The 12,386-nt window shown below is 34.2% G+C and overlaps 1 protein-coding gene across 1 annotated transcript in view; it reads right to left on the minus strand.

Moving 5' to 3' along the window:
* The window catches only part of RTTN (rotatin), a 90,936-nt gene that overhangs the window by 36,623 nt on the left and 41,927 nt on the right, over positions 1 to 12,386 (minus strand). The window contains 6 exon segments of the mRNA XM_050892355.1: positions 2,982 to 3,053; positions 4,271 to 4,429; positions 5,073 to 5,180; positions 7,513 to 7,641; positions 9,463 to 9,682; positions 10,894 to 11,048. Of these exon segments, the coding sequence (XP_050748312.1) occupies positions 2,982 to 3,053; positions 4,271 to 4,429; positions 5,073 to 5,180; positions 7,513 to 7,641; positions 9,463 to 9,682; positions 10,894 to 11,048 (843 nt within the window).

Raw genomic sequence — 12,386 nt, forward strand, 5'->3', positions numbered from 1 at the left:
GTCAATCTACTATGACAAAAGATTTATTTAGAAAACAAGACAAAAAGAAAGAAGTTGTCTTTGAAGGATGGTTTTCAGTCATTTCTTTTAAAAAACTGACTTCAGGGAAAACTTTCTAGAGCAGTGGATTTACACCTGAAAAGAAAGACTTCACAGTCTTATTTCAAATAAACAGTTGGATTTGACTGCCTTTGTTACAGTATTTCTCCAGTGTTTTCTATGGTAACAGAAGAAAACAAGAAGTTTTATTAAGCTACAACATAACCTGTTTTAGAGCGACCATAAAAAAAAATCAGAAGTGTTAATTGGCAAAAGAACCCAGACTGAGAAACATTCAAACCCATTACATTTTGCAAGGCAGTTTTAGGAGGCATCTTGCAGTACTTCAAAAAGAAACTAGTTAAAATTATGGAAAGAAAATTCGTCAGTGCTAATTAGAAACTTTCTTTGGCAGTCAGGAGAGCGCAGAGGTAGATCAACTGCAAATAAGTAATTTGAAAAACACTATTTGTCCCCAGGAGGCTCTAGATCTCCCCCAGTGCCTCCACTGACACTGAATACAAGCTTACTTTCCAAGAAAACAAAACAAGACAAAAAACCAGATCAAGTAGAAGCAGTAAAACTATTTTGTGTTACAGGGTAAGTTATAACCAGAGTTTTGGATGGCTACTGCTCATTCTTTTTGGTTTCTGTAATATATAAACAGACTATTTTCACTATTTGCCTTTTATGTCAATTAATGGAAAATGAGATATGACAAACAGTTTGAAGAATAATGCAGTATTTCATGTAAACTGTTTACGATGAATTATAAAACTGTACTCATACATTGTCAGCAATATACTTAGACTGTATCAACTATGACAAATGCATACTTTGGAAATTTTGTTAAATTTAGTCAAAATTTTACTATTCAGAACTGTCTTTGCCTGTTTAAAAAGCTATGCCAGATACTTTATTGTACAACAGGGGCCCTGAAAGAGTTACTCAATTACATTCATAAAGTGCTCTGACTTTAGCAATCTTCATACAACACAGTATGTTGCAGTCTTAGAATACTTTACACAGGTTGACTCTACTCATGACAAAAAATTTCCTGTGCCACTCTTCAAAGTAACACAGCAAAATGAACTATTATAAAGCAGATCAATTAGATAACAGCAACACTATATACATTCTTGTGAAGATACTGGCCTACAAACTCTATTAACAGCCTTTCCTTTTCCAGCCCTATTTGCCTAAGAGATAAAATGATAATGTTCTACTTTGGCTATGGTACATTATTCCTGCTGTTCACGGAGATGAACTTAATAGCTCTCCTTTGAACTTGCTTGCATTAATGTCAACAGATAAACCACCTTATTCAGTGCAAGGGGAAAAAAGTAACTCAAATATAGAATTTGATCCTGGTGGTATCTTACAATTTTAATTGTTTGTATTTTCAACAGTTTTAATTTACCAGTTACCCTAAAGTGTTGTTTGATAATATCTTTCAGCATGAACACTTAAGTGATGAGCAATTTCCATTAAATTGCACTTCTTAAGAAGAATCACATTGACTCAAAGCTTCTATCAATTGCACTGGAATTCATCCAGAATTCTACAACTGGATTCAATTTTTGTCACCTCATCATAGTCGTTAAAATGTTTAAAAAAAGACTAAGTAACTTTTAATAGAGTTTATACTGACAAGTTACAATGGCTGCCCCTTGTAAATCCCCTGCTATTATGAATTTAAGGAATTACTATTTATATTGATAAAATATAAGCAATAAGCAATAAGACTGAAACAAGAACCAGATTCGTAAGATTACTTGAACATTTTCCTTTACGATCAGATGTAAAGAAAAGATAAGACATACTGCAAAATGCAGCTCTGCAAGAGATAGCATAATTGATTTTATGTGCAGCTGAATCATAGATAACGTATCCTAGCACAATGGGAGGAATGCCTTTCAGCACTAACTTGATCTTTTGCAGAAAGGAACAGATAAAACAGGATATGGTTGTATCTGCAAATTTCTTCAAAAAAGAACATACGCTGTTCTCATATAGGTACAATCTCACATACTAGAAGGAGCAAGATGGACAGAAAGAACAGGTATCAAGGCCACAAAAATTTGAAAAATGGGGAACTAAGATCCAAAGATCCTTATGTAAAATGAACCAGGCTTGCTGAAGGTAACATGAGATCAGATAACTCAAGATCAGAACTGAAAAAGTCTCCAGGGGATCTCATCAGTTTGTATAAATATCTGATGAGAGAAAGTAAAGGGAGACAGACTCTTCTCATTGGTATCCACTGACAGGATAAAAGGCAACAAGCAAAAATTGAAATACAGGAAATTCCATTTAAACGTAAGAAAAAACTTTTTCCCTATGAGGGTAGTCAAACATTAGAACAGGTTGCCCAGAGAGGTTGTGGAGTCTCCACCCTTGGAGATACTCAAAACCCAACTGGACAGAGCTCCGAGCAACCTGCTCTAGTTCACCCTGCTTTGCGCAAGGGGTTATCTTTTTAAGAAGTATTTAAATTAACTTAAGCAACAAGCTGCTTCATCTTTCTTTTTCTCATCACTTACGTGTTTCTTTCAAAACATTTTATAAACATCACATATGCAGAATTTCTTCTTCCTCATACCCCTCAAATCATGTTGCATCCAAGTGTGGGTAAAATAAATGACCAATTTATATCCTAAAACATTAATGATGCTACGTAAGTAAGCAAGTTTCCTAGGACCCCAAAGATAATATATTCATGAAATTAACATATATACAAACTAACTTCGGTTCTTTCCTTGAGCTTGCTGGAAGTTTGAAAGAAGTTTGTCTAGTCACATACTCCTCTTTCCAAAAATGTTACCTTAGACATGTAATTTTTTAAGTTTATATTTTATAGGTATACTGACATAAGTTTTTATATCAAATAACATCTCTCTGTGACACTATGACCTTTCTCATCAAATACAATAGTCACTCACTTGCCAAAGACAATCTTTCATGTCTTCCGTAGGAATTGGAATCACAAGGAGATTTTGCAGAATAAAAGCAGCCTGAAAGAAATGAAAGCATCAATATTGCCATCTAGCCATGACAGTTCAAAAAAACCACATCAGATTGAACAGCAGTCTACATATTATTCCATTGCTTTAGACATATGTTGAAACACAAAGAATTTTCATGTTCATGTTGGAAAAAAAGAATAACTAGAAGGATATAACCTAAAACCCCTCAAACTGCACCTACGATAGATGTCATTAGGGCAGGGCACAAGAAGAGGCTGGTAAGATACCTGGATAACTGTTTATGACCCTTCATTCTATTGTCCTCCTGTATTGTTTTTTAATTATTATAAAATAATTGGGACAATGTGGGGGACACAGTGGGACAGACATATACATTCCAAATATTTTCTTTTCTAAATACATGGCATGTGTGCTTTTCTACTTTATATTACACACATATCACATGTATATGTGGGTGGATTGAAACTGCTTTTTTCATATTTTGTCAATCTTTTGTCAATAATTTGACTCTTATGAGACTACTAAAATGATTGGGAAGTTAAATAAAACAATGAAGCACACATTCTCAAAAGCATTTTGCACAAATAAATTCAAAATATTACTTTGGAATACATAATTAGTTGAGCCACAGAGCTGGGAAGAAACTAACCCAGTATTTGTCACAGTTGTTCTTTCTTAGTCATTGGAAAACAAGAAAAACCTTACAACTAGAGCTGATAGAAAGTTGCAAAAAACATGTACACAATTTAAATACAGTATTATATAGTTCTATGTGCTGTTCTACCAGAGTACAAACTTTCAGTTCTCACAAATAAACCTTAGTGCCCAGGCAAATTAGATTACTTCATGTCTGCAATGAAGAGATATTTACTACAGATCAGGTGATGAGTTTGTACCAAAGTGTTCATAAATGGAACAAAACAGCCATTAAAATCTGGGCTAATTTGTTATGCTTTAGCAACCTATTTGTCTGCCTGAGTAAGCCTTAGGAGGTTTTATGCATTCACTTGTATTGTTTAGATCATTTCTGCTTTTACACTAGTCATCTGTATTTGTTGCTTCTTGAGTAATTCTAAAGAAGCAGCTAAACATTTATTTTAATTAGGTAGTATTTAACTTACAAAGCAGTAGGTGTTGTGCAGCATCACAGAATAGATATATAGAATAAAAAATAAAAAAAATCTTTTCTCCTTAATGAAAAAAACTTGACAATTTAAGACAGCAGAAGGAAACAAGAAACATACCTCCCTGCGTACCATGCTACATTCAGATTGGTCCAGAAGGATGTTTATCACTGTTCCCCACAGCCCTCCTGAAATGTTCTGGCAACTTTCTGCTAAAGCAATACATCCTATTTCAAGAGATGTAAGAGCTGATCCTATTCCAAGTGCTGTAAATCTGACCTAGTACATACAAGCACAACACAAAGTGATACTCCTTACAGTGATTAGCAACACATTTTTTAAACTATTAAGTTGTATCAACTGAATCTGGAGCCTAAGGGAATCATTTAAAAAGTAACAACCTCTTTTCCTATACTTCTCTGGCCCTATACTCATAATCACAACTATGTGTACGTAAAAATGACAGAATTAATAAAATAGATTTTTGAATACTTAAAAATACTAAGATAGTCTTCAATATTCTTCACATTTCACCACTTAAAAATAGTTCCATTTAGCAAACTCATATAATTTAACAGATTTGCATCAAATATATTTGCTCTAAATTTGTAGTTCATGTCAATATTTCTGCTTTGCAGAAACAGCAAGTAACAGCAATGTCAATGAAAACCACCTATGAATCATGATCATGAGTGACTAATGAAAGCATGGAAGACAGAAAATGTAGGGAAGGATTTCTCAGAAGATGTTTATATTGAAACATTCTCCCTAACTTTATTGTTACTGTTATATAGCATACAGTCAGTAACTTTTTAAATAATGCAAAAGAGTAGTTTCAATATTAAATAAATTAATGAAACAAAGATTTTGCAAATACTTAAGGGCCAAAATAAGATATCAACTTAATATTACATTAACTAACCTCAGGGTCTCTATCTACCCATAAAGGAACCAGCCACGCCAGACCTAGCTGAGAAGCAACTTGTTCTTCACTGTTATCATAAGGCAAAGACCAAAGAGATATCCAGTCCTGATTAGAAAACAGAAAATAAATTAATAAATTATTTTACATGTCTTTCAATGCCATGCCAGTCTACCAACAGCCTGAGCTACCAATTACATATTAGAACACTTTAAATGCACACAACACTGATATTTCAGGAAAAAGATTTTGATTCTGTCTCTATAAACACGTATGTAACCTGCTGACTTCACCTACTGAATAAAATTAAATTTGTGTCGTCTTCTTCATAGAATTAGGACAGCAGTGCTAAAGAGAGATTAAATATTTTACTTGAAATACTGGGATAATTATTTCCATTCTAAATTTACTCCTTACATTTTTTATTTTTGCTTATTATTAACATTATCTGTCTTTCTCTCTTATATTATACATGTGCAGAAAACTACCAAATAAGAACATGCAATTACTTCTTCGACTGTAATTCATTCTTTTTCTTCATGCACCTGCCATGTGATTAAATAAAGTCACGCAGACTACCACATACTACTTAGCTGCACATTCCATGAAATCATACTTGACTTTGCAAATTAATTTTTTAGTTCAGGTTAAAAAACCCCATACCTGCAAAGTGCTCTGTTTAACCACTGCACTGCACAAACAATGCATTAAGTTCATAATGAGTCATGATACCTACAGTTTTATGTGTGTGTCTTCTGACCATTTCAGTCCTGTCTATTTTTACACAATAGATGATTGATGTTTCATTTGGAGCAGCATGTTTTGCATGGATCTTCTCAATACACACAATATTAATCACAAAAAGCATAGTATTTTACAATCTTTGAATTTGGGGAGGGAGGGCATTAACATACAAAATGAAATACAAAACATAGGTCAGCAAAGCAAGACCAATGAAATGATAACATAGCAAACAAACAAAACATTGCAGCAATTCTAGTACACCCTAAGTATATGCTCTATTTCTCATGTACTCCTACAAACATCTGTAAGTAACTTCTGTCCATCAGTATGAGCTAAAGGATTTTATGTCTGACTTAACAAGGTGGTTCTTCTAATAATGAAGAACGATGCTGGTTCATAATATTGCTAATGAGCAAAAAAACCCCACAACCTTGCTTTAACTAGTTTTAATGTCAAGTCATTAGACTGTGCATTTTAAGTTAGTATTTATTTTTTTTTAAATCATAGTTATCCAGTGTACCTCTTGTATAACACTGCTTGCACAGAAGAAGGCAGCTAATTTTGTATTTCTCTTTCCATAAGATTTGACACTAAATCACATGATAGTAAAAACCAGCCAGGATTTAAAATTTCTTTGAGATTATAAGTTATTAGTACAGTCTAGACAGTAACACTGTTGTACACACAGATGATTATTTATAGCCACAAAGAAATGCCACCGATCATTATGCTACTATACATATTATTCTACGAGACTGATATAAAAAAAAATTCCACTCCTTCATCCATGCATTTATGATCTAATTCTTTGGAGGCTGCAGTCTTCCTGCAGCGTACTTAATACTCTGTCCGCCTGCAATTCTAATAAACTTTGTAAGCACTTAGTATCTTGAAGAAGGTGCACAGAACTGAAGAAACAGACATCTGGAATTTGGAGAAGCAGGTATACTGCTATTTCTAGTTACGTAGGTACTTGGTCATATTGAAAGGTTTTCACTTGTGGCCATCACAGATATTAACAAGAGTGGATATTAATTCTCCAAAATGATTACACTAAACTGTTGAATTTGCTTTAACTGCTTCTGGACGAAAGCCATTTTTTCTAAATTCTCAAAAATTTAGCTCTCAAAATACGCACATGGACACAAAACACAGATATAAATTTTGCTAATAAATAATGATAGCTCCTTCTATAAGTGAAACAATAATTCTTTCATGTATGTATATATTCTTTCATGTATACATATACACACACATATGAAAGAATAGACACATGTATGCGTAAACATATGTTAGAAAGCCTGTTATCTATACAAGACTGAAGAAGTAATGCTGTTGTAAATCCTTAAATTTATTCATCCTATATAAAATCCTGATTTCTCATTTTTTGTAAAAAGAAAATTACACCTTATTCTGGTAGAAGGCCTTTCTAAATCCACAGAAGTAGTTGCAGAATCATTTCCGTAAGGTTAGAACTGAATCTTCAGCTTTCTTGTATACTCTATTCTATTCATTTATCTAATGTTACATACCAAGTGAGATTATCTGATTTTTTTTTTCGTTTTTACTATCTGTTGCAATATAAGACATCTTCCACCACCGCATATGAAAATCCACCATCTAAATTTAGCAGTTAAAATATATCTGTGCATAGCCCTCATAAATGACAAGATAAGGACAACTGTGATGCACTCACCGTATCCTTGGCTTGAGCCATCATTTCATGAGATAAGTGAAGCAAGCAAAGAACTGTGCTTTTCGTAACACCTTTTCCCATGAAGGACATAGCGTTTCCTCCCCATTCAACATAAAATGATGAGATGACCTAAGAGTGGGAGTACAAGTTCATGGTAGCTTTACTGTAAGCAGTATACAGGTAGAGTACAAACTGTCCTACATACTACTAAATCATAACTTAAACTCAAGAAAAGATGACAGATTTTTAGTTGAATTTTAAGAATTTATTTATTTATGAGTCAGTCGTGTGATGGTTTCCTATATGGTTAAACCTCTGAAGTTCAATGGTTTTTATTTGCTTCTTCAAATGAAGAATGCAGTGGAGCTTAATAATAAGCACAATATTGAATAGAAACCTGAAAGTTTGTTTTTGATGGAAACAGTCCATTTATTGCACTCAGTTTTTTATGCTATGCTTGGAATTAAAAATATAATTTCTTTTCAAAATTCTGTGTTCAACAAAAAGGGTCTTTTATATCTTTTATTGTTATTTGAATTGGAATAAGTATATCAGCTTTCTGTATCAAATGCTAATGAACAGAAATAAAAGTCATTGGATCATAACGTAAAATAAACTGTCCCTGACTAAATATCTAACCATATATGTTAAAATAAAAAGCATGCTGCTTTCAACAGAACATGCCCAAAAATATTTTTTAAAAAATTATAATCTTAAAGACTTACACTTCTAGATGTATTTTTCTCCCCAAAGCATGGCAATTTAAACCTCTCCATTTTTGCTGCTGTTCCTTCTTTCAGTGTCCGCTCCGCAGGAATTCTTTTCAAACTCACTTTCTCCCCTCCCTCCAAAAATAAACCTACATTTACTTTCATATTTAGACCAAGTAAAACCGCATCATTCTTCTGCACATAGAGCTTATGTATTACCAGTTGATTTAATTCTGTAATACTTATTATGATTTTGTCCAGTAATAATCTTTCTTTCACATGACAACATCTATAACTTTTGTGCCATTTTTAGTCTAGATTTCAAACTGCAGAACTCATCTAATCAAATAACTCTAAAATATTTATTTCTACTCAAGAAATCTTGGCAAGTTAAGACTTCCCCCTAAAAGACTATATCTTTTTTTCCATCACAAATATGATTATCATCTCTATACAAATTTTTCTGACACTTACCTGGTTGCTATTCATATCATTCAGAATCACAAATGACTTAAAACTACTTTAAGACTTTTTCAAGCCTCTACCAATGCAACAAATAGATTTTAGTATTTGAAACTAAAAAGAAAACTTCTAAATGTACCTACCTTACTGAATACTCATAAAACGATCAGAAAGCCAGATCTATGCTTTTCCTACAGTTTTAAGAAGACCGAAGTTTTCAAAAGATGTAATTTTAGGAGCAAAACCTAATTGCCTATCACACCCCTGGACTTAGCAAACAAATACGAACACTGAAAACAAGAACAAAATTTTGGCTTCCCAACAACTGCAGCATCTTGAATTACCTCTTTTCTGCTTTCTCGGTGTTAATAACCTGCCTAATGAGTTACTGTTCCCCCAGGTCCCCTTTCACACATGGATTTTACCTGGGGGAGAAGATCTTGGATTTTTCCTCTTAGAGTTTCAGTTATAAAAAAAACCCAAAGCCAAACCCACATCTACTTTTCATCTTGCTTAAACTATAGTCACTTTACATTACCTCTTAAATAGGCGATGAAGGCACTCACAATACAACCTATCATCATAAGTACAGATACACATCACTCAATCTAGTCTCCACATTTTTGCTATTTACTTAGCAGAAAAAAGCGTCTTTCCCACACCTATTCCTAGTAATGATATTCACTAAAAGTACATCCTAAAAATTATAGTGTCATTAGTTACATGGTTCTTTACAAGCACTCAAACCAAAAGCTAAGTTATAACATAAGCTACTTACCTCAAGAAGACCTGTTAGATATTTCTTACAAATTGTGACAGGTTCAACTGCAGCAGAGTAGGTAGTCCAGTCTGGAAGTGCAGTAACATGAACCATTCCTTGTAATGTTCTCTCCAGCGAAGGAAGTCCATAAAAATGCGGTGCATCTGTTAGCCTTAAGCATTGTAGCAGCTTCAGAGCCAGCTCAGTTCTGAAAGAGCCAGTAAGTTCCAAGCTCTCTCTGGTTTAATTGTAAAACACAAGAAATCAACTGTCAACATGAAGCTATTATAATGAATCATTTTACAAGAGGCCAATGCCTCATTCTTCTTACTGTTAGTCTATGAGTCTCAGCATCTCAATTAGTTACTATTGACTTATGCACCGAATAACATGGAATTAAATATGACATTTCTAGCTTCACCCAAGTTCTGAAAGCATAATATTGCGTCCGATTATAACAGGGCTGCTTAACCAAAATAGGACAAATCAGATATAACTCTAATTATTAAGGAGCACATTAAATAAAGAGCAAGAGATTGCAGACGATGGATAATATAACAAGAAGAGTTGCAAAGCTTAGTAGGTACACTTATGTTTGTTCTGGTTCAAGAGACAAGTTTAAAAATATTTCCTGCAAAATACTATCAATCTAGAATTCATGTAGATAGAAAATAAAGGAGTGTGAGATATAACTAGCAGGGATTTCTATAATCCTCCCTTTTCCAGCTGTCAAAATGTTTAGAAAAATGAATAACTGTGTGGGAAGAATGAAGAAGGTAACATTTTGAAAGTATCTTTACAAACAGTTATGTTGTGGCACTCAAGTAAACAAATATTATCTTAAGCTGCAATTTTAGTATCTCTTAGAACACACTTGGACAGAGAGATTTAGTGTGGGAAGATGTTATATTAGAAACTCAGAGAAAAAAACTAATAGAAATTCATTTCTGTGTTTGCTTGATTGACAGAAAGAGTTGGAACTTCATGCTGGAAGTAGCTGTCCTAAATCACTAACGTGCACTGATATGGTGTATTAGGCCAAAAAGGAGTTCAATGAAAATAAACATTTGTTGATATTTCAAATATTTCAATATTTTACTTTGCTATAAATAAGTTCTATAAAATCAATCAACTTATCATTTGCTTGTGCAAATTTCCAGCAGTGAAAAAGAAATAGCCTGTCTTCTCCCTGCAATCACTTTAATTATCATTTGCTGAAAAACTGACCACTAGTACATGCTCTTCCAAGTTTCCCAGTTAATTTCCTAATTTTACTGTGAAGAGGCCTATCTAATGTTGATCTTCACTTCAAGAGGAGCATATTCCATTTTTACAGTTTAAAATGATGAAGTCATGATGTAGTTCTATTCAAATTCTGATCAAGATACAGCAGCAGTAGATATTATGATCCCCATCAGAACTACATGGGCAGGTCCATTTACACTGTACCTGTCACTCACTGACATGGAACAAAATAACAATGTGTTAAAAAGACGAATGAGTTCTTTATCCAGTTGCTGCCTGACAGCAGTCTGTATTTCATCTATTTCATCCTGCACTTGGGATTCTGGTCGCACTAGGAGGCCCAAAAGGGATTTTGGCTTCTAAAAGAAAAGAATAAAAACACAGTCACATAATGCATTGTTTAAATCCTATTTTAATACCCACACTAAAGCCATTTTTCTGTTGAGAGCTTGCAAATCACACACACTATAAATCACAAGTTCCATGATCATTTTACTAAGAAGTATTTCTGTAAAAAGCACAGTAAAAAATTCCTATCATTACTAATTACTTGACTCTTGAATCTACTAAACACCATAAAAGAATCTACTGTTAAGGCCTTTAAAATTTCCTGGCATTAAGCCATGACACAGTGTATTTTGAAGCATGAAAGAAAAGTCAGTTATACACAGCAATAGCCTGCAATAAAAAAAAATAGATCACAAAAATCAGAAAAAACATAGTAGAAGTATTAGTTCAAGTTGTATCTTGTATGTCTCAGTTGCTTGAAAGACTTAAAATAATTTGATATAAAGATTTTATATTAACATATTGAATGGGCCATACTTACAAAATTTTATAGGATTCCCAGTTAGCCATATAAATTGAAGTACCTGAATTCTATAAGTAATTGAAATGAAGTCTACTAGCATTTTTTTTCCTAAACGTTTAGATTGTATTTTAAAAATGGGAAAATGCAAGTGCATGCAGACTGTACTTAACATGATATCCTTTGTAAGACTATGAATTATCCTGCATGTGGGCAGTATGCCCTTGCTTTGTGAAAAACAGTACTTTGCAAACTTCTGAAACTGCAGCCATCACTTTTATCCTTGTGTATTGGGTCTAGCTGAGATGGAGTTAATTTTCCCCACAGCAGCCCTCGTAGTGCTGTGCTCTGTATCGGTAGCTAGAACAGTGTTGATAACACACCAGTGTTTTGGCTACTGCTGAGCAGTGCTCACACAGCATCAAAGCTGTCTCTCCAACATTGCCCCCCCACCAGTAGGCTGGGGGTGGGCAAGATCTTGGGAGGGGACATAGCCAGGACAGCTGACCCAAACTGACCAAAGGGATATTCCATACCATATGATGTCTGCTCAGCATAAAAGCTAGGGGGAGGAGGAGGAAGTGGGGGGCATTTGTTTGTTTACATTTGTCTTCCGGAGCAACCACTACGTGTACTGAAACCCTGCTTCCCGGGAAGTGGCCAAACATCGCCTGCTGATGGGAAGTAGAGAATAAAATCTTTTGTTTTCCTTTGCTTTCACACGCGACCTTCGCTTCTGCTTTATTAAACTGCCCTTATCTCGACCTACGAGCCTTTTGTTTTATTTTCTCCCCCTGTCCAGTTGTGGAGGGGGAGTGATAGAGCAGCTTTGGTGGGCACCTGGCATCCGGTCAGGGTCAACCCACTACACCTTGCCATTTAACTATTG

This window comes from Gymnogyps californianus, chromosome 2 (genome assembly GCF_018139145.2).
Source record: "Gymnogyps californianus isolate 813 chromosome 2, ASM1813914v2, whole genome shotgun sequence".
NCBI classification, from domain to species: Eukaryota; Metazoa; Chordata; class Aves; order Accipitriformes; family Cathartidae; genus Gymnogyps; species Gymnogyps californianus.